A 22,989-nucleotide genomic window follows, 5' to 3' on the forward strand; every position below is an offset into this window, starting at 1 on the left:
CTGAGTGTTTATTAAGTAGAAGTCACATTAATGAACATAGCTGAATGCTCAGTCTGTGTCAGGCATTGTGTTAAGTGGCCTATGCTTAATCCACCTAAAGTTCCTAGGAAAAGTCCTTCTTAAATGGTGGGGTGCAGACTAGCAGTTATCAATGCGACCTGGGAACCTGGGAGAAATGTTCATTTTAATGAGAATTCGAGGACTGCTATACATTTGTGGAGGCTGTTTATTGGGGTTGGTAGTCTGAGTTGTCTTTTCCCTTTCCCTTATTCTATTATTAATCACACTGGAAATGTACTCATTATTTAACAAAACAGAAAATAAGAGAGTGTGGAGTGTGGAAGGTATAATTTCTGCCCAGAAGAATTTATAGGCCAGTGCTAAGATTCCAACAAAACAGCAAAAAGGGCAAAACATAAACATAAAGTCAAGTATTAAAATAGCATCCTTCAAGGAAGAAAACATGGTCAGCAGAGAATGAGCAATGCTCTTAGAATAATCTAGAGTGGTGGTTCTCCAATGATGGTCCCCAGACTCACTGCATTAGCAGCCCCTGGAACTTGCTAGAAATGCAAATTTTCTGTCCCCACACTGGACCTAATAAACCGGGAACACTATGGGGGTGGGGGAAGGACACTTTTGCTTTCACAAATTCTCTAGGTGATTCCAATGTATGATTAGGCATGAATAAATCCTAAGAATATTTCTATTTCTCAAATGAGGAAGAGAGAGGTCAAACAACATGATTTAGAATTGTTGTCATTGTTCAGTCACTACGTTGTATCTGAATCTTTGCGACCCCATGGACTGCAGCACGCCAGGCCTCCCTGTCCATCACCAACTCCAGGAGTCTACTCAAACTCATGTCCATTGAGTCGGTGGTGCCATCCAGCTATCTCATCCTCTGTTGTCCTCTTCTCCTCTTGCCTTCAATCTTTCCCAGCATCAGGGTCTTTTCAAATGAGTCAGTTCTCTGCATCAGGTGGCCAAAGTATTGGAGTTTCAGCTTCAGCATCAGTCCTTCCAATAAATATTCAGGACTGATTTCCTTTAGGATGGACTGGTTGGATCTCCTTGTTGTCCAATAAGTTGGAGTCTTCTCCAACACCACAGTTCAAAACATCAGTTCTTCGGTGCTCAGCTTTTTTTATAGTCCAACTCTCACATCCATACATGACTACTGGAAAAACCACAGCTTTGACTAGATGGACCTTGTTGGCAAAGTAATGTCTCTGCTTTTTAATATGCTGTTTAGGTTGATCAGATTTTTTCTTCCAAGGAGCAAGCACCTTTTAATTTCATGGCTGCAGTCATTGTCCACAGTGATTTTGGAGCCCAAGAAAATAAAATCTGTCACTGCTTCCATTTTCCCCCACCTATTTGCCATGACGTGATGGGACCAGATGCCATGATCACATTTTTTTGAATGATTTAGAATAGTACTTCTCATACTAATGTGCATACAAACCACCTAGGGAATCTCATTAAAAACGCAGACTCTGATTCCTTGAGTCTGTGCTGAATTACTTCGCATAATTCTTTTTTTTTTTTTTTTTTTTAATTCATTTATTCGGCTGAGCTGGGTCTTAGTTGCAGCACAAAGGATCTTTAGTCTGGGCAGGCAGGATCTAGTTTCCTCATCGGGAATCGAACCCTGGCCCACTGCAATGGGAATGTGGAGTCTTAACCACTGGACCACCATGAAAAAAATCCCTTGATATGCTTCATTTCCACCAAGTTTCCAAGTCTTATTGATGATGCTGGTCCATGAACCATAGGACGAGGAACAAAACCCATACAAGACTCTGTGGAATGATGCTGGAGTTAGGATGTGGACCCAGGTGATCTGATTCTAAACACTGAGGCCTTAATCATGTCGGCCAGCTGCTGGCCAGTACACGACAGTGCAGTTACCCTGTGGCACTGTGAGGAGGGTAGTATGCGGTGTTGCAGAAACTCATTTGCTTGTTTAAAGAACATCAAATGCCATCCTGCAGGAAAATACTGCCCCACAGAATACAGTTTGGAAATCGATGTGATAGATACCTAGCTTTCTAGAAACCTTGGGGGTCTCACAGTCAGAAATATCTCTGTGGGGAGGGGCAAGACATCTTCCTGAATTCCTGGCTAGCGGACTTTCTGGATATATTATTAAGGGACACCATAGCCAATGTGGTACCAGTCTTGGGTGGTTTTCTTACCCCAACTCTATCAGTCTAAAGCAGAGGTTGTCAAATGTTAGCATATGTAAGAATCACCTCCAAGGTGACTCAGTAGGTCAGGGGTGAGGCTAGATATTCTGCACTTAATTTTCAAAAAATTTTATTTTTTGGCTGCACTGGGTCATCTTTGCTGCAGGTACGGCTTTCTCTAGTTGTGGTAAGCAGGCATCTCATTGCTGTGGCTTCTCTTCAAGAGGCGCGCGGACTCTAGGCACGTGGACTCAGTAGCTATGGGCTTAGTTGCTCCATGGCAAGTGGAATCTTTCCAGATCAGGGATCAAACCAGTGTCCCCTATACTGGCAGATGGATCCTTAACCACTGGACCACCGGGGAAGTCTGAGATAATCTGCATTTCTAACAAGTTCCAGAGTGACGCTGAGTCTGCTGGCCTTGTCCTACATCTCCAAGACTTGAAGGCTAATGTCATCTTAAGTCCCTCATTGTTAAGCAAGAGTCCAAATAATACCATGAAACATGTAAACATTCCTTAAATGCAGGCCATCTCCTGAGGCTGAGCGACTGATCACCACACCAAGGACGCTGAGCCAGGGGCCATGGGTGTGGCACCCCAATCCTGACACTGCTCTATTGGCAAAGCAGGAGTCGTGACCACAGGCGGACCAAGTCCACCTGGAGAATGGTTACCTGTTTTCTTTGCCAAAAAGACTGTCTGCCTGCTCCATTCCTTGGGGTCACACATGCCCAGAGAATGAACCTTTTTCCAATCTATCCACCCAGGAGGGCCCGTGTGCTCTAAGCTGAACAAAGGTATTTTTGTAGCCTCACTGGTAGTCCTGCTTAATCCCATTTTTATACCCATGTCTCTCCCACTGTGGCAACAATTCCTTTAGAAATCGTTCTCCCTTTCGCCTCTTCCACCTGCTTCTCGCTCTCTTTTAAAACAATTCAAATTCCACCTTCCCTTAGTATGTTTTGCATTACGTGGAATAAGTCCGCTTGTTCTGAGAGCACAGACTCTGCAACAGCAGGGGTTGCAAAGGCCTAAATCTGAACATTTCTGACCCTGTGGCATTTGTGGATCCCCTCACACCCAGGCAAAAACACCTCTATCTTCAGGAACTATCTAGAAAGGAAGACAAGAAAAGCACCTGATGCCAGGGAGACTCTGCTGTTTTCATATCACCTGATTAGCTATCAAGGTAGCTGTAATGGCCTTACCATTCTACAACTCCCCATCGTCTCTGCTCCGGTGTCAGGACATTATTCTCTTCACAAAGAGATAAGACACAGCCTGCAAAAACGGCTGTCATTATTACAGGGAGTGCATGCAGGCTTGCAATTGATTTATAATCGGCAGAAGTGGAAACATTACTGTCTTTAATAAAAGGAAACTGTGCAACTGACATTGCGCCTGTTTCACAGGAGGTATTCTAACACTCGGGTCCTGGAAGCCTCCTGTGTGCTGATTTGAGCTCCTAGCACCAAGAGTGCGTGCAAACACACATGTAAAATTAGGCCACCATTTCCAGTTGAAAATTACTCCAATTGCTCCAGAAATCTCCTGGCTAGAAAATATTTAGGTGAAATACCCACAATTCATTCGTGATGAAAATTCTTTTCTAGTCACACTGCTTGCTTCAATAGCATGACATTTAGCAACTTGCTAAAATCTGGCCCATTGATTCTCTTAAGACCATGTTTGTACCTCTTTGGCAATCTCTACAGAATAGCTTTTGATTATTCTTTATTAAAAGTTAAAAGAAATTGAAGTGGACATAAATCATTTCTGATTAGCTGTGCTCAAGACCTCCCAAGGGACCACTGCACGCATGGCTGACTGCCCAGCTCAGGTTGATTTCTGGGTTCGGAGTTCTTGCAGTGGCAGGAAGGTCCTGGCAGAAGCCCCACAGGGATCCATCAGCCCTGAACAAAGAAGAAGAGGCTGTGGTGAAGGGTCTGTGCACAGGCCATCACCCTGGGTGGCCTGATGTCCCTTTGACTATTTTCAGTTCACCTTTCTGAACTCAGCTCACAGGCCACTTCTTCCAAGGGTACTTCTCTGAGACTCATAGTACTCCCACCCCTCCCTACTCCCTACCTCCTCAGTGGACTCTTTTAGCCCCTGGGAACCACATCACATGTGTGATGAAACATTTAACTCTGTGATTAGTTGCTTAATGTTTCTCTCCACTGTTGAAAGGGAAGTTCCGTGAGGGCAAGAAGCAGGCCCAGCACTCTTCCTCCCAGCGCCCGTGTGCCAGGGCAGGGTGAGCTGGCTCAAATCCCGATGTACATAAACAGGGAGTGGGCCGAGGGAAAGCACTGAAGACAAGATATCAGGAATTAAAGGAGCAGGGACTCCCCTGGTGGTCCAGTGGCTAAGACTCCATGTTCCCAATGCAGAGGGCCCAGGTTGGATCCCTGGTGCCACAGGGAACCAGATCCCATGTGCCACAACTAAAAAAGGATCTCACAAGCTGCAATAAAGATTGAAGAGTCCACAAGCCACAACGAAGCCCCAGGGAAGTTAAAATATATATATATATATTTAAAAGGTGCTTTAGTAAGTAAAGGAGCAAAGAACACACGTGAGAGGGGATATTTCCAGGTCAGAGTTGCCTACGGTCCTCAGAGATGAGTTGCACAGGATGGAGGAAGGTAAGGACCATGCATCCGGTGCAGACAAACCTAAGAGAACCCAACCCCATGCAGATCCAAACCCCAGCTAGATGTCCATCTCCTAAGTCACCCTACAGGAGCTTTTTAAAGTCTGGGGTCCCTGCAGGTGAAAAGGAGGAAAGAAAGAGCTTGTGGCTATGATGCCATGACTCTGTAGACACACTAAAACCCATACAGGTGGAGACTTACTGAGCGTTACAGCTTGTAAATTAGATCTCAAAGGTAATAATAAAAGACTGGGGTTTCCTAAGTGTGGGGATCCCAAGCGATGGCACAGACCAGCTGGGTGTAAACCCCACCTGGATCCACCTCCACATCATCTTCCCACCAGGACAGGGGGGTGTGGGGGGGAGGGGGGACAAGGGAAACTGTTGCAGACATGAAACTCATGCTGCCTACTGGGTGATGAGTAACAAAGTCCTTGGTCTCTGACCCAAGAGTCTCCTGTCTTCTGCCAGCATCCATGCAATGGGCAAGCCAACTCATAAGCTTGCAATGACCTTTCATAGTTGCTGACAGATGATGGAACCAAGAAGGCAGAAAAATTTTCAAGAAGGAAGCAGTCGGCATCATCAAATGCTGAAAGAAAAGCCAAGTATAGGGAATAATCAAAATAATGATGAAGGAGGAGCGGGGGAGGAGGTAGCCCTTCAGGGAGCGGGAAAAACAGGTTTCCTGGAAGAATCTGCTGCAGGGGACTGACACGTCTGCTTATCTCAGCTCCGGTGTGCTGCTGCCGATGGCGTCACAGGGCAGCAGCCTCTTCTGTCAGATTAGGGTCTGCTCCTGTAACAATGCCCGTGATTTGTCCAAATACATATGTGCCCCTCCTGCGATCTGTGCAGAAGCTCTGGATGCATGGCCTCATTTCTGAGACTCTTCAGATATTATTTGCTATACAAACTCCAATGGAGTGAATCCTTTGCAGGGAGGCCTGCAAGTCCACCTTGCTGGTGGGGCTGACAGGGCCAGCCCTAGAGCCCCTGAAAAGTGTGTGTATCTCACAGGCCACAATCTTCGACAAAGACCAGGCAACACACAAAAATACTTCTAAACCTCTACCACCTTAATGAACAGTTATCTAGTGTGGTGGTGATTGGTGGAGGAGGCTGAGAGTAACTTAACTCGTATTCCCAATGGGGACCACGGCTGCTGCTTCTGTTGGCATGTGTGTATATGTGTGTGTTTCTGTTGGTGTGTGTGTACGTGTGTGTGTGTTCTGTTGGCATATGTGTATGTGTGTGTGTTCTGTTGGCGTGTGTGTACGTGCGTGGGTGTTCTGGTGGTGTGTGTGTACGTGTGTGTGCTTCTGTTGGCATGTGTGTACATGTGTGTGTATCTGTTGGCGTGTGTGTACATGTGTGTCTGCTTCTGTTGGCGTGTGTGTACGTGTGCGTGTGCTTCTGTTGGCGTGTGTGTATGTGTGTGTGTGCTTCTGTTGGCGTGTGTGTACGTTGTGTGTGCTTCTGTTGGCATGTGTGTACGTGTGTGTGTTTCTGTTGGCGTGTGTGTACACGTGTGTGTGCTTCTATTGGCATGTGTGTACGTGTGTGTGCTTCTGTTGGCATGTGTGTATGTGCATGTGTGTTCTGTTGGCGCGTGTCTACGTGTGTGTGTTCTGTTGTCGTGTGTGTATGTGCGTGTGTGCTTCTGTTGGCGTGTGTGTACATGTGTGTCTGCTTCTGTTGGCGTGTGTGTACGTGTGTGTGTGCTTCTGTTGGTGTGTGTGTGCGTGTGTGTGTGCTTCTGTTGGCGTGTGTGTACGCTGTGTGCTTCTGTTGGCATGTGTGTACGTGTGTGTGCTTCTGTTGGCATGTGTGTACACGTGTGTGTGCTTCTATTGGCATGTGTGTACGTGTGTGTGCTTCTGTTGGCGTGTGTGTATGTGCATGTGTGTTCTGTTGGCGTGTGTCTACGTATGTGTGTTCTGTTGGCATGTGTGTATGTGCGTGTGTGCTTCTGTTGGCGTGTGTGTACGTGCGTGTGTATTCTGTTGGCGTGTGTACATGTGTGTGCTTCTGTTGGCATGTGTGTACGTGTGTGTGTGTTCTGTTGGCGTCTGTGTACGTGTGTGTGCGCTTCTGTTGGCTTGTATGTGTGTGTATGTGAGCTTCTGTTGGCGTGTGTGTACGTGTGTGTACTTCTGTTGGTGTGTGTGTGTGTGTGTGCTTCTGTTGGCGTGTGTGTACATGTGTGTGTGTTCTGTTGGCGTGTGTGTATGTGCGTGTGTGTTCTGTTGGCGTGTGTGTACGTGTGTGTGTTTCTGTTGGCGTGTGTGTACGTTTGTGTGTTTGTTTGCATGTGTGTATGTGTGTGTGTGTTCTGTTGTCACATGTGTACGTGTGTGCACTCAGTTTCTCAGTCACGTCTCCTAGCAACCCCATGGACTATAACCCACCAGGCTCCTCTGTCTATGGGACTGCCCAGGCAAAAATACTGGAGTGTGTTGCCATTCCCTTCTCCAGGGAAATCTTTCTGACCCAGGGATTGAACCTGCATCTCCTATACCTCCTGCATCTGCTGGCCTAACTACCTCTAATTCTGTTATGTCCTGCAAAGGCTCCTACCATCCTTAGGATATTCTGTACCTAGTAAAATGTGGTCATCTTTCCCCCTTTTAACGGCACTTTTTTTTTCTGTTAACATCAGTTACCTATATATATTTTAGAATATTTGGATGAAACAGAAAAGATTAAAGATGAAAATAGGGACTTCCCTGGTGATCCAGTAACGAAGACTCCAAGCTCCCAATGCCGGGGGCCCAGGTTCAATCCCTGGTCAGAGAACTAGATCTTGCATGCTGAAACTAAGAGTTCCCATGACACAACTAAGGGATCCCACATGCCACAGCCAAGACTGAGGATCCTGTGTGCTGCAACTGAGACCAGGTGTGGCCAAATAAAATTATCAAAAAAAAGTTCATCATCCATCATCACAATCAATCATTAAGTATTCTGATATGTGTTTTATAGTGTTATATGTGTACATTTATACAGGTATGCAAATAATTGTGTAAATATGCATGTACATGTGGTTGCTTTTTGATATAGAATTAATATGTTGGGCATACCATTTTATAACTTACTATTTTCACTTAAATGTATATTGTAAAAATGGCCTTAAATATACTTCTATAAGCTGATGTTTAATGGCCCCATTTACTTAATCAGCCCCTTTTGTTGGGACATTTAGGTTGTTTTCAATTTTTCATCCTGTTGAACACACTTGTAGATAAATTTTTTCTCTGTCATTGGTTATTTTTTTAGGTAAATTCCCAAAAGTGGAATTACTTGCTGGAAGAATATGTACATTTAAAGGTGTTACATAGCTCCTGCCAAATTACTTTCCAGAAAAGATGTACCAGGTACATTTTCATGGTGCTACACTGATAATGCTGTCACTATGGTTCCACCTAGTTGCACTCTGATTATTTTCCTTTTCTTCCTGTTTTCAAAAGAGTTCCCCAAACTGTAGGTTGCTTCACTTCCTAGACCATCCATTCAGGATGCACACCATTTACTTGCTTGAAAAAAAAATGCTTAAAAAATCACAAGTTTGAATTCCTCAGGCCAACACATCACATAAGGAATCAGAGAATTATGAAAGAGGCTCTTGCACAAGAGACAGTGACACTACATGCTTCACCTCAGGAAGAAATCATCCCAGAACAAGACGAGCTTGTTTATAACTTTCAGTTCAGTCACTCAGTCGTGTCTGACTCTTTTTGACCCCATGGACTGCAGCACTCCAGGCTTCCCTGTCCATTACCAACTCCTGGGGCTTACTCAAACTTCTGTCCATTCAGTCGGTGATGCCATCCAACCACCTCATCCTCTGTGATCCCCTTCTCCTCCTGCCTTCAATCTTTCCCAGCATCAGGGTCTTTTCTAATGAGTTGGCTCATCACATCAGGTGGCCAAAGTATTGGAGCTTCAGCTTCAGTATCAATCTTTCCAATGAATATTCAAGACTGATTTCTTTTAGGACTGACTGATTTGATCTCCTTGCTGTCCAAGGGACTCTCAAGAGTCTTCTCCAACACCACAGTTCAAAAGCATTGACTTTTCGGCGCTCAGCTTTTTTGATGGTCCAACTCTCACATCCATACAAGACTATTGGAAAAACTAGCTTTGACTAGACGGACTTTTGTTGGCAAAATAACGCCTCTGCTTTTTAATATGCTATCTAGGTTGGTCACAGCTTTTCTTCCAAGGAGCAAGCGTCTTTGAATTTCATGGCTTTCATTAGCTTTTATCTGCCTTTCCCCAGATTTTACTTATTTGGGCCTGTGCTGGGTCTTCATGTTGCACATGGACCACTCTCTAGTTGCAGCGAACGGGCTTCTCACCGTGGAGGCTTCTCTTGTTGCAGAGCACAGGCTCGAGGCGTGTGGGCTCAGTAGTTGTGGTATACAGACTCAGCTGCCCTGCGGCACGTGGAATCTTCTTGGACCAAGGACCGAATCTGTGTCCCCTGCATTGGCAGGTGGATTCTTAACCACTAGACCACCAGGGAAGTCCATATATACACATTTCTGGATAAGCCTGTCTGTCGATTTTTATGCAGAAGTTGCACTATAAAACCATGAAAGCTGGCACTAGCAGACGGGGTCTTCTAAGGAGTATGTTGACTTCCCTGGCGGCTCAGCGGTCAAGAATCTGCCTGCCAATGCAGGAGACGTGGGTTCAATCCCTGGGTCAGGAAGATCCCCTGGAGAAAGAAATGGCTACCCACTCCAGTATTCTTGCCTGGAGAATTCCATGTACAGAGGAGCCTGGCAGTCCATGGGGTTGCAGAGTCGGACATGATTTAATGACTAAACAACAAGGAACATATTAAGTTTCCAGATGGATCAAAACAAGGGTGTGGGTAGTCTTCCTTTTTAATTTAATAAATTATAATCTGAAAGCCCTTAGGGACAAGCAGGCTGTAGATCCCTGTTCTACAGAAAAGGCAAGCATTCTCTACAACAGGCCACAGGGATATACCCCCCAATTCCAATTCCACCAACTGCTCCCTAACCACTGCCAGGAAGAAGGGCCACTAAAGTACTTTTTTGAGAATAAAGTCACTACCTTATCTCCCCAACTTAAAACTGGCAGTTAAAAAAAGTCCATGTTCAGTGACTGAGTGACTGGTCAGCTTATCTTGGCAACTACAGCAAGAAATAACATTGTTGAAAGACACACCTGTTGCAGGTGTGGACTCTTGGCCACAAAGTGGCTGTTTCACTCACTTTGGAAATTCTCATGGTGAACGACCCCGGCCCTGTGAATGGAACAGAACTTTGGCAAGTCTGCAGGCTGGTCCTCTAGTTGCTGGAATAAATCCAAAGCAGTATTTCATGAAAAATCTGCCACTGCCTTAGCCCGCCGGTCTCAGATCAGGGCTGTGACTGTCCCCTGGGTGGCAGGTGTGATGACAGGCATCTCATACATTATAGAAAGATGTTAACCTACTTCCAACTATACTGTTGCATGTAAACCAGGACTTAACTGGCCAAGTGGGCATTTTGCCAGAGAGCATAGTGTAAGCTGTCTACCTCCCGATATTTCCAGAAATATAGATGAGAGAGACAACATTTCTGGTAGTTTCCTAGTTATGGAAGCTACTCACTCTCCAGATACATTTGAAGTAGCCCAGGATGCAGATGGATTAGGGGCCTCTCCCATATCACACTGCCAACTCCATCTCCTCCCTCAATGACCACTCCTCAGATTGCCTTTTTAAGAAATTTTATGCATTATTTATTTAATTTTTGGCTGCCCTGGGTCTTCATGGCTGTGCGTGGGCTTTCTTTAGTTACGGCGAGCAGGGAGCTACTCCCTAGTTGGGGTACATGGGCTTCCCACGTTCCTGAGCACAGGCTCTACGCACGGGCTTCAGCAGTTGCAGTGCGGGGGCTCTAGAGCGCGGGGGCTCAGGAGTTGTGATGCATGGGCTCAGTTGCTCCACAGCATGTGGAATCTTCCCGGACCAGGGATCGAACTTGTGTCCAGAAGATTCTTAACCACTGGGCCACCAGAGAAGTCCCCCCAAATTGCTTTTAACTCAGAGCATCATTATGGAAAACAAGCCTATGAATCACTTGTGCGCCCTTTGTAAGACTGCGGTGGAAAATGTTGTTCCCTACATCACACGCTGTTTTCTTTATGAGGACTCCTGGGAACAATTCCTGTCTGGCTTCCGTGTGAACAACAGTTAGAATTTCTGGAGCAATTGGTTTGTGTTTATCTCAGGGACAATGTGAACAGTGTATCTGCCAAGCTTTCCTTCTTCTGTCAGTGGTCGTGGTCCTGTGGGCTCTGCCTGTGACTCACCAGAAGCAGCAGAAGTACAGAAATGCAGGTTTTTTTGCATCTGATCAGCTCCCAAGTGTTATTTTCCTTCTGTCTTGTGTTGCCTCACTTTTAATTTATGCTATCTTGTTATGCTTTATGTTCCACTGTAAGCCACCTGAAAAGCGTTCTGTGAAATAAGGTTTGGTTTACAATGAAAAGTAGATAAAAAAGATGTAGAAGAGTTCTAAACCTTGTGTTTCTGTCTATTTTCTTCAAAACTTCGATTACATTCTGCTTGAACATCCTTCCACTGTTAGACTCAAGGTCTGGAGCACACAATACTCAGAACTGTAGCAATAGCATTCATAAAATAATTGGAAAGCCCAAATACAGATGCTGAATGTACTATGACTGTCTCTTCTTACTCTCGTGATCCAACTGAGGCAACGCCATTGAAATGACAGAGCTTCCTGGGAGCCTAATGCATTTTAATACTAACTATAATGAATAAACAGCATTACTTAATCCTTGAGTGACACATGGACGTTTCCTGTGCTATCTTGAGCTGTACTCTCCCATAAGACTCTCTGCAAGGTCAGAAATGTTCTCTGTATGTGTCCAACATGGCAGCCACGAGAACAGGTGGCTCTCATGCACTTGAAATGTGACTATGTAGCTGAGCATCTGAGTTCTGAATTGAAGGTATTTTAGTTGATTTAAATTTAAATAGCCATAGTAGGTCTAACAAGATTGCAGGGTACACAATCAATATAGGAAAGTCGACCATGTTTCTATACATACTAGTAAGGAAAGATCAGAAACTGGGTTTTCTTAAAAGTCTTCTAACAGTAAGTAGCATCAAAAATGGGACATACTTAGGGATAAGCTTGACTAAAGATACACAAGACCTGGATACTGAAAATTACAAAAGCTTGCTTAGTGGAATTACTAGAGATCTTAATAAGTAAAGAAATATACCATGTTCACGGTGACAAGTTTCGTTATAGTTAAGATGTCAGTTTTCCCCAAAGTGATCTAGAGATTCAATGCAATAAACCCCCATCAAAACCCAAACAGGCTCTTTTGTAGAAACTGACAAAATAAGTCATATGGAAATGCAACTGTACTCAGCATGTAAAATATTCATCTGCCTCAACCCTGGAAATCTGGGCTTAAGGGACAAAATTTGTTAGAGAACAGTTTTTTTGTTGTTGTTTTTTAATGTTTTATTGAATTTGTTAAAATACTGCTTCTGTTCTACGTTTTTGGTTTTTTGGCCATGAAGCATGTGAGATCTCAGCTTCCTGAACAGGGATTGAACCCGTACCTCCTGCATTGGAAGGTGAAGTCTTAACCACTGGACCACCAGGGGAGTCCCCCTGAGAGAAGTTTGGAAAGGTCATAATCATAAATTCTAGTTCTGGCACTTTTATGTCCGTAGCCTCAGTTTCTCCATCTGTAAAATGGGAATACTGAGGCCTACGTAACAGAATTACCAAAAACATTTAACAAGATCATGGATGCAGAGTATCATCCAAGGAGCAGAGGCATATGAAAGACACCCCTTCCCTTCCCCACCAAGCCCTTCCTCACAGCACACATTTTCTTCCCTTCCCCACCGAGCCCTTCCTCACAGCACACATTTTCTTCCCTTCCCAAAGGGTTGCACAGGTGTGAGCAGGTGGCCCTCCCATCCTTACCTGGAGCCAAAGTTTGTCATGCTGAGACCACTTTCCGCCAGCAATGCACTGAAATGTGGCATTCTGCCCCACGTTCACTTCAACATTTTGGAGCCGCAGAAAATGAGGTGCTTTTCCTAAGAGAGAAGCCAAAATGCATATGAAGACAGAGTTCAACAGCCTGACCACTTTCCTGTCAGTGGATGGCAGCTAGGATGGACACTGGGCGGGCACACTTGTGCTTGGGAGATGGCCTGGCTCAGTGACGCGCTCCTGTGGATTGATCACTTACAATGGGCCAGGTACTGTTCTAAGACATTGACATGCACCACCTTACTCAAAACTCACAAAAATCTACAAGGTGGGCAGGAACTCCATTTTAGCAATAAGAAAATTAATGCTCTCAAGGGTTATGGGATCCAGCATGGTCAGACAACCAGAAACTGGGGGAGGCAAGACAGGAGTCCAGATCTCTGACAGCCTCAAAATCCGTAAAATTAGCTTCTGGGCAAAACTGTCATGTTTGGAAAAGGAAGTTGGAGGGGTGGAGGGCTCACCCTAGATGGCACCTCCCTGTAGCCTGGGTAAGCAGAAAGTAAAAAAGTGGAGTGAAACACCTTTGCACCTGAGACCCCACAATACCTAGCCTTGGAGATGATGCTGATACTGAGGACAGTGGTAGGGGGGAGGGGAGCAAAGAGAAGAGGATGGAAGGAAGGAGGAGGGGAACACCACTGGCCTTCACTCACTCACGGCTTAGCACGTGATTGGTCTCACGTGCCATGTCTACTACATACAGTAACTCGTTTAACCCAATGCAGTTGGTGATGGTATTATCTCTACTTCACAGTGAATGAACCAAAGCACAGAGAATTCAAGACCTGTTCTGAGTGTGCTCTCCTTAGGGTAACTCAGGATGGGAAGGAGGTAGGGCATTTATTCCAAGGACTTGGGAAAGGACTTTCAAATGAATCTCGTGATGTTCCTGGGCAATCGATTATAGAAATAAACATGTGTTTTATGTTGGGTAACCTGGGTTCATCTCTTTTCTTGTTTGTGGAGAGAGACCCACACCTATGGAAGCTCTCCAAAGACACCCGGGTGGATTGACAATCCACGGTCTAGGAGAATGAGTTTCTTCATCAAGGCACAAAAGTGCCAAGGATCCCAATCATATCAACTAAATCAACAATGAACCAATCAATGAACACCTCTGGGCTGTGATCAAATGGAGACTTGAGAGGATCAAGGAGGTTCAATGAAGGCCCCTGGCTATCTTTCCAGAGGGATTCAAATACCCAGACAGACAAGCAATAATAATACATCATTTACTGAAAGCTCCTACGATGCTAGGTATGGTGGTATTTTACATGTTTTAATGAAGTTAATGTCACAACATTCCTAAAGTAGACTGCTATTACTTCTCTTTCAGAGATGCAGAAACCAAGGCTCGCCAAGTTCCATTTGTCCAATGCTACATGGCATTAACAACAGGAACCGAATTCAGTCCAGGTCTGTTTTAGCCCCACATTTCACCATTTAACCAGCACATCCTCTTGCCTTGTGGGCAACAAGAGATCAATGACTTCACCTAGAGTCCAGGGTTCAAAGGAAGAACTCCCAGGCAAAGCTGTGCTGATTCTCCAGGTTCTTCTCATTGCTCTGGAATGTTTTATCATGAGAGATCCCTTTCCATGGCATTGTCCCCATGGTCTTCACACTTTGAACTATCTGCTCCATAAACTGTGTCACTACCCGCAAGGCTCAACACATGCCAAAGACCTTGGCGTGATCAGGCAGACCTCCTGTGTGAAAACATACACCTGCTGCTCAGGTTTTTAAACGAAGTGACAACAGCTCAGAGTCCCCCTCATGCCACCCCCCCCGCCCAGGGCCCCACGACGAGATGGCGTCAAGAGTCCAAGGCCCAGGGAAGCCCTCTCACAAGTTTCTCAGAGTTGAGGATCCGTGGATCTAGTCAGCCTGACAAATGTCATGCTGCTTTGATTGTCTGAAATGGCTTCCTTTTCACTCTCCTGTATAATTTTATAATGTTATTTTAGGAACTATCAGTTTAAGTCAATTCTTAAGTGGGAATAGTGTGAACCTTGTAAGCCCCGTTTATGCCACCGGTTTGAAGGAGGGAGGAACATCTACTCCATGGTAGGGAGGAGGCATGGAGTCTTAGCGCCAATGTTACGAGGCTTTGTGTTGGGTCTCCCGCTCCCCCTGCGGACTCAGGGCAAATGGTTAAACCTCTGGGACTTGTGCGATCTTCTTTGGATCGATGTCTCCTGCTTGCTTCTGGCTCCTCCCTTCTTCAAAGCAGCAGACCTCATTCTTTGGTTCTTTCATCTGCAATCCGTCTTCCTCCCTCCCTTCCAGGTTCAGTGAGAATTTAGAGACTTCATGGCCCCTGGTGTTAATAATGCTGGTAAAGCACCAAGGGTGTACATACAGCAGAGATAATGAACCGATGCACCTGCAGGAGTCTCACAGTTACGTAAAGAGAGAAAGTGGTTCAGTGCAAAACAAACAAAAACAAAACTGCCACCTCCTTGCCCCCATCTTCATTTCCCCCCTTTGCATAGAGACTGGGGCGGGGTGGGGGGCGGAAATAAAGAGTTCTCTGCATCAGAAAAGCAGCAGTGCAAGCCCACTAATAACTGGAATCCGACACCAGCCTTAGCTCTGAGGACACAATAAGGACTGATGAGGACCCGTGACCTGTGGGAAGGGGCAGCTAGCAGTTCCCTAAATCCAGCAGATGATGGCCACAAAACAATGCTATGCTTGAGATAGCCAATCATCCGACTTCTTACAGCAAATAAGAAATCCAGACTTTAGGTGAAAGCGCTCATTCTAAAGTATTTAAAAAAAATAGTTGCTAGTATCATTTAATTAATTTATCTTGGCCACACCCTGAGGAATGTGGGATCTCAGTTTCCCAACCAAGGATTTCATCTAAGCCTTCTTCATTGGAAACATGGCGTCCCAACCACTGGACCACCACAGAAGTCCCTAAAATCTTGACTGAATTTATTAAAACACCATGCAAGCTTAACAAAACATGACTATAGGCACACTCTTCTAGTTGGTGGTCTCTGAGACACAGCTTCACAGGGAACAATTTCCACTGGCCAGTCTTGCCCGGGCTGAACCCCTAGGTCCAGAGATGCCCCCACCCCTGCAGGTGTCACAGTGAAGCATCACTTGCACGCCAGCTCTAGATTGTGGTTCTCAACACAGAAACCTTTCCAGACCACATTCCTCCTGCTTAGCACCCTCTCCACACGCCATCACTCTTGGAGTCCTGGCTTCATCTCCAGCTCATGACAAATCTCTCTCTCTATCTGGGGTATGTTCCTTATGCTGGAGACCAGAGTGGTCCACTTCTCGAAGTTCCTGGCCTCCACATCCTCCTCCCAGCCCAGCCCCCAACTCCAGTCCCCCCCGAGCCCTGTCCTCTCCCAGTGGTGACTTTCCTCCAGCATCTACAGCTCCAAGAAAGATATGAGGCCACCTGCTTTAACTCATCAACCTTCCAACAAACACAGACAACCTCGGGGCCCAGACCAGCCACCAGCATAGGGAGTTTAAACATCCCACACTCACTCCCCACTGAGACCCAGCTCCTCCAAAACGGGACCCTGTGGAATGGGATTAACAGAAAACTGGCTGTGCATTTGGGGCAAAGCGCCTTGATGTTGGTGACATTTAAGTTCCTGCAGATGTCAGTGCAGCATCTGAAGACATATTATTGTGCCCTTTATCTCGCTCTTTAAACCTGACAGTGCTCAGGAGGAAGCCACACAATTGAGGAGAAAGTGCACCACACACATTAAAAACGTGCTGCAGACTGTGGGCTCAGTGACATGGCCCCGCAAGGTTGTGATGGGGAAAAAAAGGTTGAAAAAACTCTAAAAGTCAATGTAGGAGCTAGAAACTTAGAAACCGAGTGGAAAATTGTGCTGACATTTATCGTCCATGGTTATAACTGCAGTGGCCCTGCTAATGGTGACACGCAGAAATAGCAGCAGAGGGTAACTATGGCTAAAATACTTGCAGAATAACTCAAAAATGTTAAATGGGCTATAAAATATAGAGGAGAGGTCTGAGTTTGTGAGAGAAAATAATTTCTGTTCAGTATCACACCTAACTTCCGCTCACTGTTTCGGAAGCTGCGAGGCAACTGTTTAGAGTCATTGCTTCAGCTCAAATCGAGGGAGAGTACAATTGCAAATCATGCATTAAGCCTCCTGGAATTTTTGGAATATTTAGTGGAATTGCTTATTGATAAAACTCTGACTGTATGTTAATTTTTTAAAAAATGTTTTAGAGAACTGGAGTGGAGAATTATGAAGCCCGAGGATCTAAAGAGGATGTATTTTTTTTTTTTTTTAACATAGCTAAATTTTTAACAATGGCGAGTGAAGTCACAAATGCATTAAGGCTGAGATTGTGGGGAAAACATTGTCAGTCCAAAGGTCAGCAGTTCAGAGTCTACCAGCAAGTTGCAGGACTCGAGCTCATGAGCAGACTCCAGGACCCATGTACAGTAGGTGCCTTGAAAGGCAGCACTTCGTCCCCAGAATCAAACACCCAGCTGATTATATAAATCTAAGAGTGCACCATTTTTGATGCCTCTGGCTCCTCCTCTAATTCCATAGGACTAGTGAATTCTATCTCCTAAATTCATCTCTCATCTGTCCACCACCTCTCTCCCTCTCTAAATTTCTTTATGGCACCGCCTACCATCTGTCATGAGCTGAATTGTGCCCCCCCAAAATTCCCATCTTTTTAGCCCTAATGCTCAATAGCTCAGACTGACTGTATTTGGTAACAGAGACTTAAAAGGGTGACTATGTTCAAATGAGGCTGTTAGGGCAAGCTCTGGCCCAATCTGACCACTGTCCTTATAAAAGAAAATGTGGACACACAAAGACACACAGAGGCAAGTGTGCACAGGGGAAAGACCACGTGAGGACACACACGCCGTCTGGATCTTGGACTTGGGGGCCTCCAGAACTATGAGAAAATGAAATTCTTCTGAAGCCACCCAGTTTCTATGTTTTGTGATGGCAGCCTTGGTGGACTCACTCACCATCTGTTACAGATCGATAATTACCTGATTACTGGTTTTTCTTTGCAGTCTCCTTCACATCAGTGGGAGTTGCCCATGAGGGCAAAGAATGAATCTATCCTGCTCACTCCCATGAACCCAGACTAGCGCTTGGCATGGAGAACATGCTCAGTAAACATGCTGGATGGTGAACGGATGTCTTGCCACCACCCTGGTCCAGGACACACCATCTCTTGCATAACTCCAGAACTGTCCTCCTGACTGGTCTCCTGATTTTTTTATTCCTTTTCTTTTCCTCCTTCAACCCATCCTTCACAGAATGGCCAAAGTGATCTCTTAACAATTAAATGAGATCTTATCCATCTGCAACATAAACCCTTCCGGTAGTGCTTCCCTGCACTCAGGTTCAAATGTAACCACTCAACAATCATGCTCAGGGCCCTGTTTCCCTTTCAGTGAGAAACACCTTCCTCCATGCTCCCCACGCCAGGATACTCTGGCAGTATCAAGGTGATTCTCCTTCACGGACTCAGCAGTTCCCCTTTCCTCTGCCTAGATGCCCTCTCCCCAAACCTTCATACAGTGAACTCCTTCTATGACCCGGATCTCAGCTCAGACCACATCTTCAAAGACATCACCCCGACCACTCTACCTAAGGAGCCCCTCCACATCCCAGTCCCTCACATTTATTAGATTCCTAATACTTATCATGATCTAAAATTACATTAGTGATTTATTTAATATTAGTTACTTATTTAGTGTCTTTTCTCCTTCTGGAGTACAAACTGAAGTGGGCCTCAGAAGCATCACTATTAACAAAGCTAGTGGAGGTGATGGAATTCCAGTTGAGCTATTTCAAATCCTAAAAGATGATGCTGTGAAAGTGCTGCACTCAATATGCCAGCAAATTTGGAAAACTCTGCAGTGGCCACAGGACTGGAAAAGGTCAGTTTCCATTCCAATCCCAAAGGCAATGCCAAAGAATGTTCAAATTATTGCACAACTTCACTCATTTCACATGCCAACAAAGTAGTGCTCAAAATTCTCCAAGCTAGGCTTCAACAGTATGAGACTCAAGAACTTCCAGATGTTCAAGCTGAATTTAGAAAAGGCAGAGGAACCAGAGATCAAACTGCCAACATCTGCTGGATCATAGAAAAAGCAAGAGAATTTCAGAAAAACATTTATTTCTTCTTCATTGACTATGCTAAAGCCTTTGACTGTGTGGATCACAACAAACTGTGGAAAATTCTGAAAGAAATGGGAATACCAGACCACCTGACCTGCCTCCTGAGAAATCTGTATGCAGGTCAAGAAGCAACAGTTAAAACCAGACATGTAACAACAGACTGGTTCCAAATTGGGAAAGGAGTACATCAAGGCTGTATACTGTCACCCTGCTTATTTAACTTATATGCAGAATACACCATGTGAAATGCAGGGCTGGATGAAGCACAAGCTGGAATCAAGATTACCGGGAGAAATATAAATAACCTCAGATATGTAGATGACACCACCCTTATGGCAGAAAGCGAAGAAGAACTAAAGAGCCTCTTGATGAAAGTGAAAGAGGAGAGTGAAAAAGTTGACTTAAAACTCAACATTCAGAAAACTAAAATCATGGCATCTGGTCCCATCACTTCACGGCAAATAGATGGGGAAACAATGGAAACAGTGACAGAGTTTATTTTCTTGGGCTCCAAAATCACTGCAGATGATGATTGCAGCCATGAAATTAAAAGACACTTGCTCCTTGGAAGAAAAGTTATGACCAACCTAGACAGCACATTAAAAAGCAGAGAACATTACTTTGCTGACAAAGGTCCATCTAGTCAAAGCTATGGTTTTTCCAGTAGTCATGTATAGATGTGAGAGTTAGACCATAAAGAAGGCTGAGTGCCAAAGAACTGATGTTTTGAACTGTGGTGTTGGAGAAGACTCTTGAGAGTCCCTTGGACAGCAAGGAGATCAAACTAGTCAATCCTAAAGGAAATCAGTCCTGAATATTCATTGTCTTCGTTGGAAGGACTGATGCTGAAGCCAAAGCACCAATACTTTGGCCACCTGATGAGAAGAACTGATTCATTAGAAAAGACCCTGATGCTGGGAAAGACTGAAGGCAGGAGGAGAAGGGGACAACAGAGGATGAGATAGTTGGATGGCATCACCAACTTGATGGGCATGAGTCTGAGCAAACTCTGGGAGCTGGCGATGGACAGGGAAGCCTGGCATGCTGCAGTCCATGGGGTCACAAAGAATCAGACACAACTGAGCAACTCAACTGTCTGAACTCCCCCTGTCCATCTGCTAAGTATACACCTTGGGGACAAAGGCCTATCTATCTTGGTCACTTGAGTATCCCCTGTGTCCAGCAGAAGTTCCTGACACATAGCTAATGATCAATAATTGACTACTGAAAGAAAGAATGAAAAAAACCCAAACTGGATATGAACGGAGCATGCAGAATGGGCTTTGGCTACGCCCTGGTCAACTCAACATGACTCACGATAGATCTGAGAGAACTATGTGCACCACCAATATTTGTATGTAGAGTTAAATGGGATTTTCCAATTCCAGCCCCTTTCACAGAGTCTTCATATTTTGATTTCTAGGAAGTTTAAGCTTAAGCCTCCTAGGCATCTAGGCTGAACTCAGACGAAGCACATTATGCAAGAACACAGTCAGGGGCATGTCTTCCTGAGTTATGTTGCATGGCCCATTTGCTGGGTAACTGGTTCTCAGCAATTCCATAACCAAGTCATCTACTCTCTCCTCAGCAGGAGTATGAGGCTGTCATAAAAATCCTAAACTCAGAAGCAGCCCCGATGGGAGGATTCCAAGAGGAGCCATGAGACTCTGAGGGTAGACACTTCAGAGAGCTCTCGCCCGTGGAGATTTCTCTGAGAGAAGGAAGCATGTGGCTGCAACAGTAAACCATAGATGGTGTGAAGAGTTCAGGCAGAGCCAAGACTGAGAGAAGAGAATGTCAGGTTGGGTGTCATGGTGAAGGCAAAGGTACCGTAGAGGACAGAGTTCTGGGATCCCAGGAAAGAAAACCAAGCCGTATCCTTTGGGGAAGAGCCCAAGGTCACCTACTAGAAAGACCTAGTGCAAGCGTCCTGCACAGGCCAAGCAGCAGGCAGCAGCTGGATGCAGCTCCAAGGATGGGATGCATGCAGGGCTTGGGGAAAGCACAAGGTCTGTCTCAGAGAGACTCACTCAAAACTGGGGGCTGTGCAGGGATGAGTGTGTGAGGCTAGGTGGACCACAGGTAGACCAGACGTCTCCTGACGTGGTCTGAGGTCAACAATCATTTTCCAACGGGCAGCAGGCACTGATGTCCAATATCAAGGGAGGGGGAGACTTCACCCTTGAAAGAAGGACGCATAAGTATATCCACTACACAAAGGTAGATACCTTAGGCCAAAGTAATGGAGAATCATCTGATAGGATGTCAGCATTACTGAGATGCTGGCTGACTTCTAGGAAGGAGGTGTCTCTTGCACAGACCCCAAACACAGTTACCCTAAATGTTGTCTTGCTAAAACCCCTTGGAACTCAGCTCAAATTCCTCCAGAGATGGTGCTCTAGGACAACAGGTCAAATGGTATCACTAGAGTGCTGGGGAAGGAAGTGATGCCTGAGGCTCTGACAAATTCACTGCAGTAGAGGTGGAAAGAATCAGTCCAATGAAAGCAACATGGGGACTTCCTGGCAGTGGGGGGTGGGGGGGTGGTCCAAGTTGCAAAGACTCCACACTCTCAATGCAGGGGGCCTGGGCTGAAGCCCTGGTCAGGGACCTAGACCCCACGTGCCACGATGAAGAGTTCACATGCCACACTAAGACTCAGCACAGCCAAAATATGTATTTAAAATAAAAAGCAACATGGACGGGGAAGAAATGAGAATAGGCCCAATATGGAAGGAACAAAAGGCATAAAAAGACAGGACATATGACATCTCTTGAGGGAATAGCAAACTGCACCAGAGCCCACAGCATGACTTGCGGCTTTAAGTAAGAAGCAGAGAAAGGACCCTCCTAGGAATTAGTTACTTGATACCTGCCAAGTAACTAATGAGAATCTCCAATCTGCAGACACTAGCTAATGGGGCTGGCAACCTAGCCAGCCCTCATATAGGGCTGCCTTAATCCACATGCATACCCCTTTGATTATAATATCTCCATCAAATGTCACAAGATATGATGCCCTTTCAACTACCTGTACCCAGGATTGGTCCCCTCTGAGATGTATATAGTGAACCCAGGACCCACAGCTCCTTGCTTAAATACATTTAAATATCTTAGCCTAAATACAGTAGAGAGAGAGAACTTTCAGTGGAAATGGTCTGGGCATGGAGTGGAATGCCTTTGAGAACTCTCAACCCTGTACCATAAGTACTAACCACTGTGTGAAATCTCTCCGTACGCCTACACAGAGTTGATGAGGGTATTTAAAATTACTTTTAAAGAATTAATAGCTTAGTGGTACTTTTCCCTGTGAGTGAACAGTGTGCTAATTTGCTCAGTGTTTCTGGTGTTGGTTCTTTTTTTAAGACAATTGCACAAGATTCTATCCAAAGCCCTCTAATTCTTCCACTTCAGTGGTCTGAATCCCACTAATAAACAATCAGGACTTTAGACTCCTTTAATAATGAAGAGAGATTCAAACGAAGATGTTTTGCCACTCTCTGCAAATTCCTGGAGGTGCTTGCCTGTTGAACAGGCCAGCGAAATTATGGATTTATTCAGGACTGATTGCATTGAGTATGTAAGCATTTTTTGAAGGATTAAAAAAGAGAGAGAGTGAGGGATGTTTGTGAGCTGAATGAATAGCGGGGATTGCAGCCGCCAAGCCACACTGAAACTAGGCTGTGCTTAGAGCAGGGAAGAGACTTACTGCACGGATGGGCAAGGACCCGGACCTCGTCCACAGCGATGTAGCCAGGATGGCCCTTCAGAGAGACGGATTCAAATATCACCTGCAACACACAAGGCAGGAGTCAATTTTGCAGAAGGGGTGGTAGGCGTTCATCACAGCTGCCAACCTCCAAACAATTTATGTTTCAGCTTCCCACTAGAACT

At 45.3% G+C, this 22,989-nt stretch overlaps 1 protein-coding gene across 12 annotated transcripts in view; it reads right to left on the reverse strand.

Annotated features, from left to right (window-relative positions):
* Positions 1 to 22,989, reverse strand: part of PTPRT (protein tyrosine phosphatase receptor type T) — a 1,101,260-nt gene that overhangs the window by 651,317 nt on the left and 426,954 nt on the right. For all 12 annotated transcript variants that reach the window (XM_043884333.1, XM_043884327.1, XM_043884332.1 and 9 more), the window contains exons 4-5: positions 22,805 to 22,886; positions 12,845 to 12,960 (exon numbers count right to left, since the gene is read on the reverse strand). In XM_043884333.1, the coding sequence (XP_043740268.1) occupies positions 12,845 to 12,960; positions 22,805 to 22,886 (198 nt within the window). The remainder of the gene's footprint in view (positions 1 to 12,844; positions 12,961 to 22,804; positions 22,887 to 22,989) is intronic.

This window comes from Cervus elaphus, chromosome 23, assembly GCF_910594005.1.
Source record: "Cervus elaphus chromosome 23, mCerEla1.1, whole genome shotgun sequence".
Taxonomy (NCBI): Eukaryota; Metazoa; Chordata; class Mammalia; order Artiodactyla; family Cervidae; genus Cervus; species Cervus elaphus.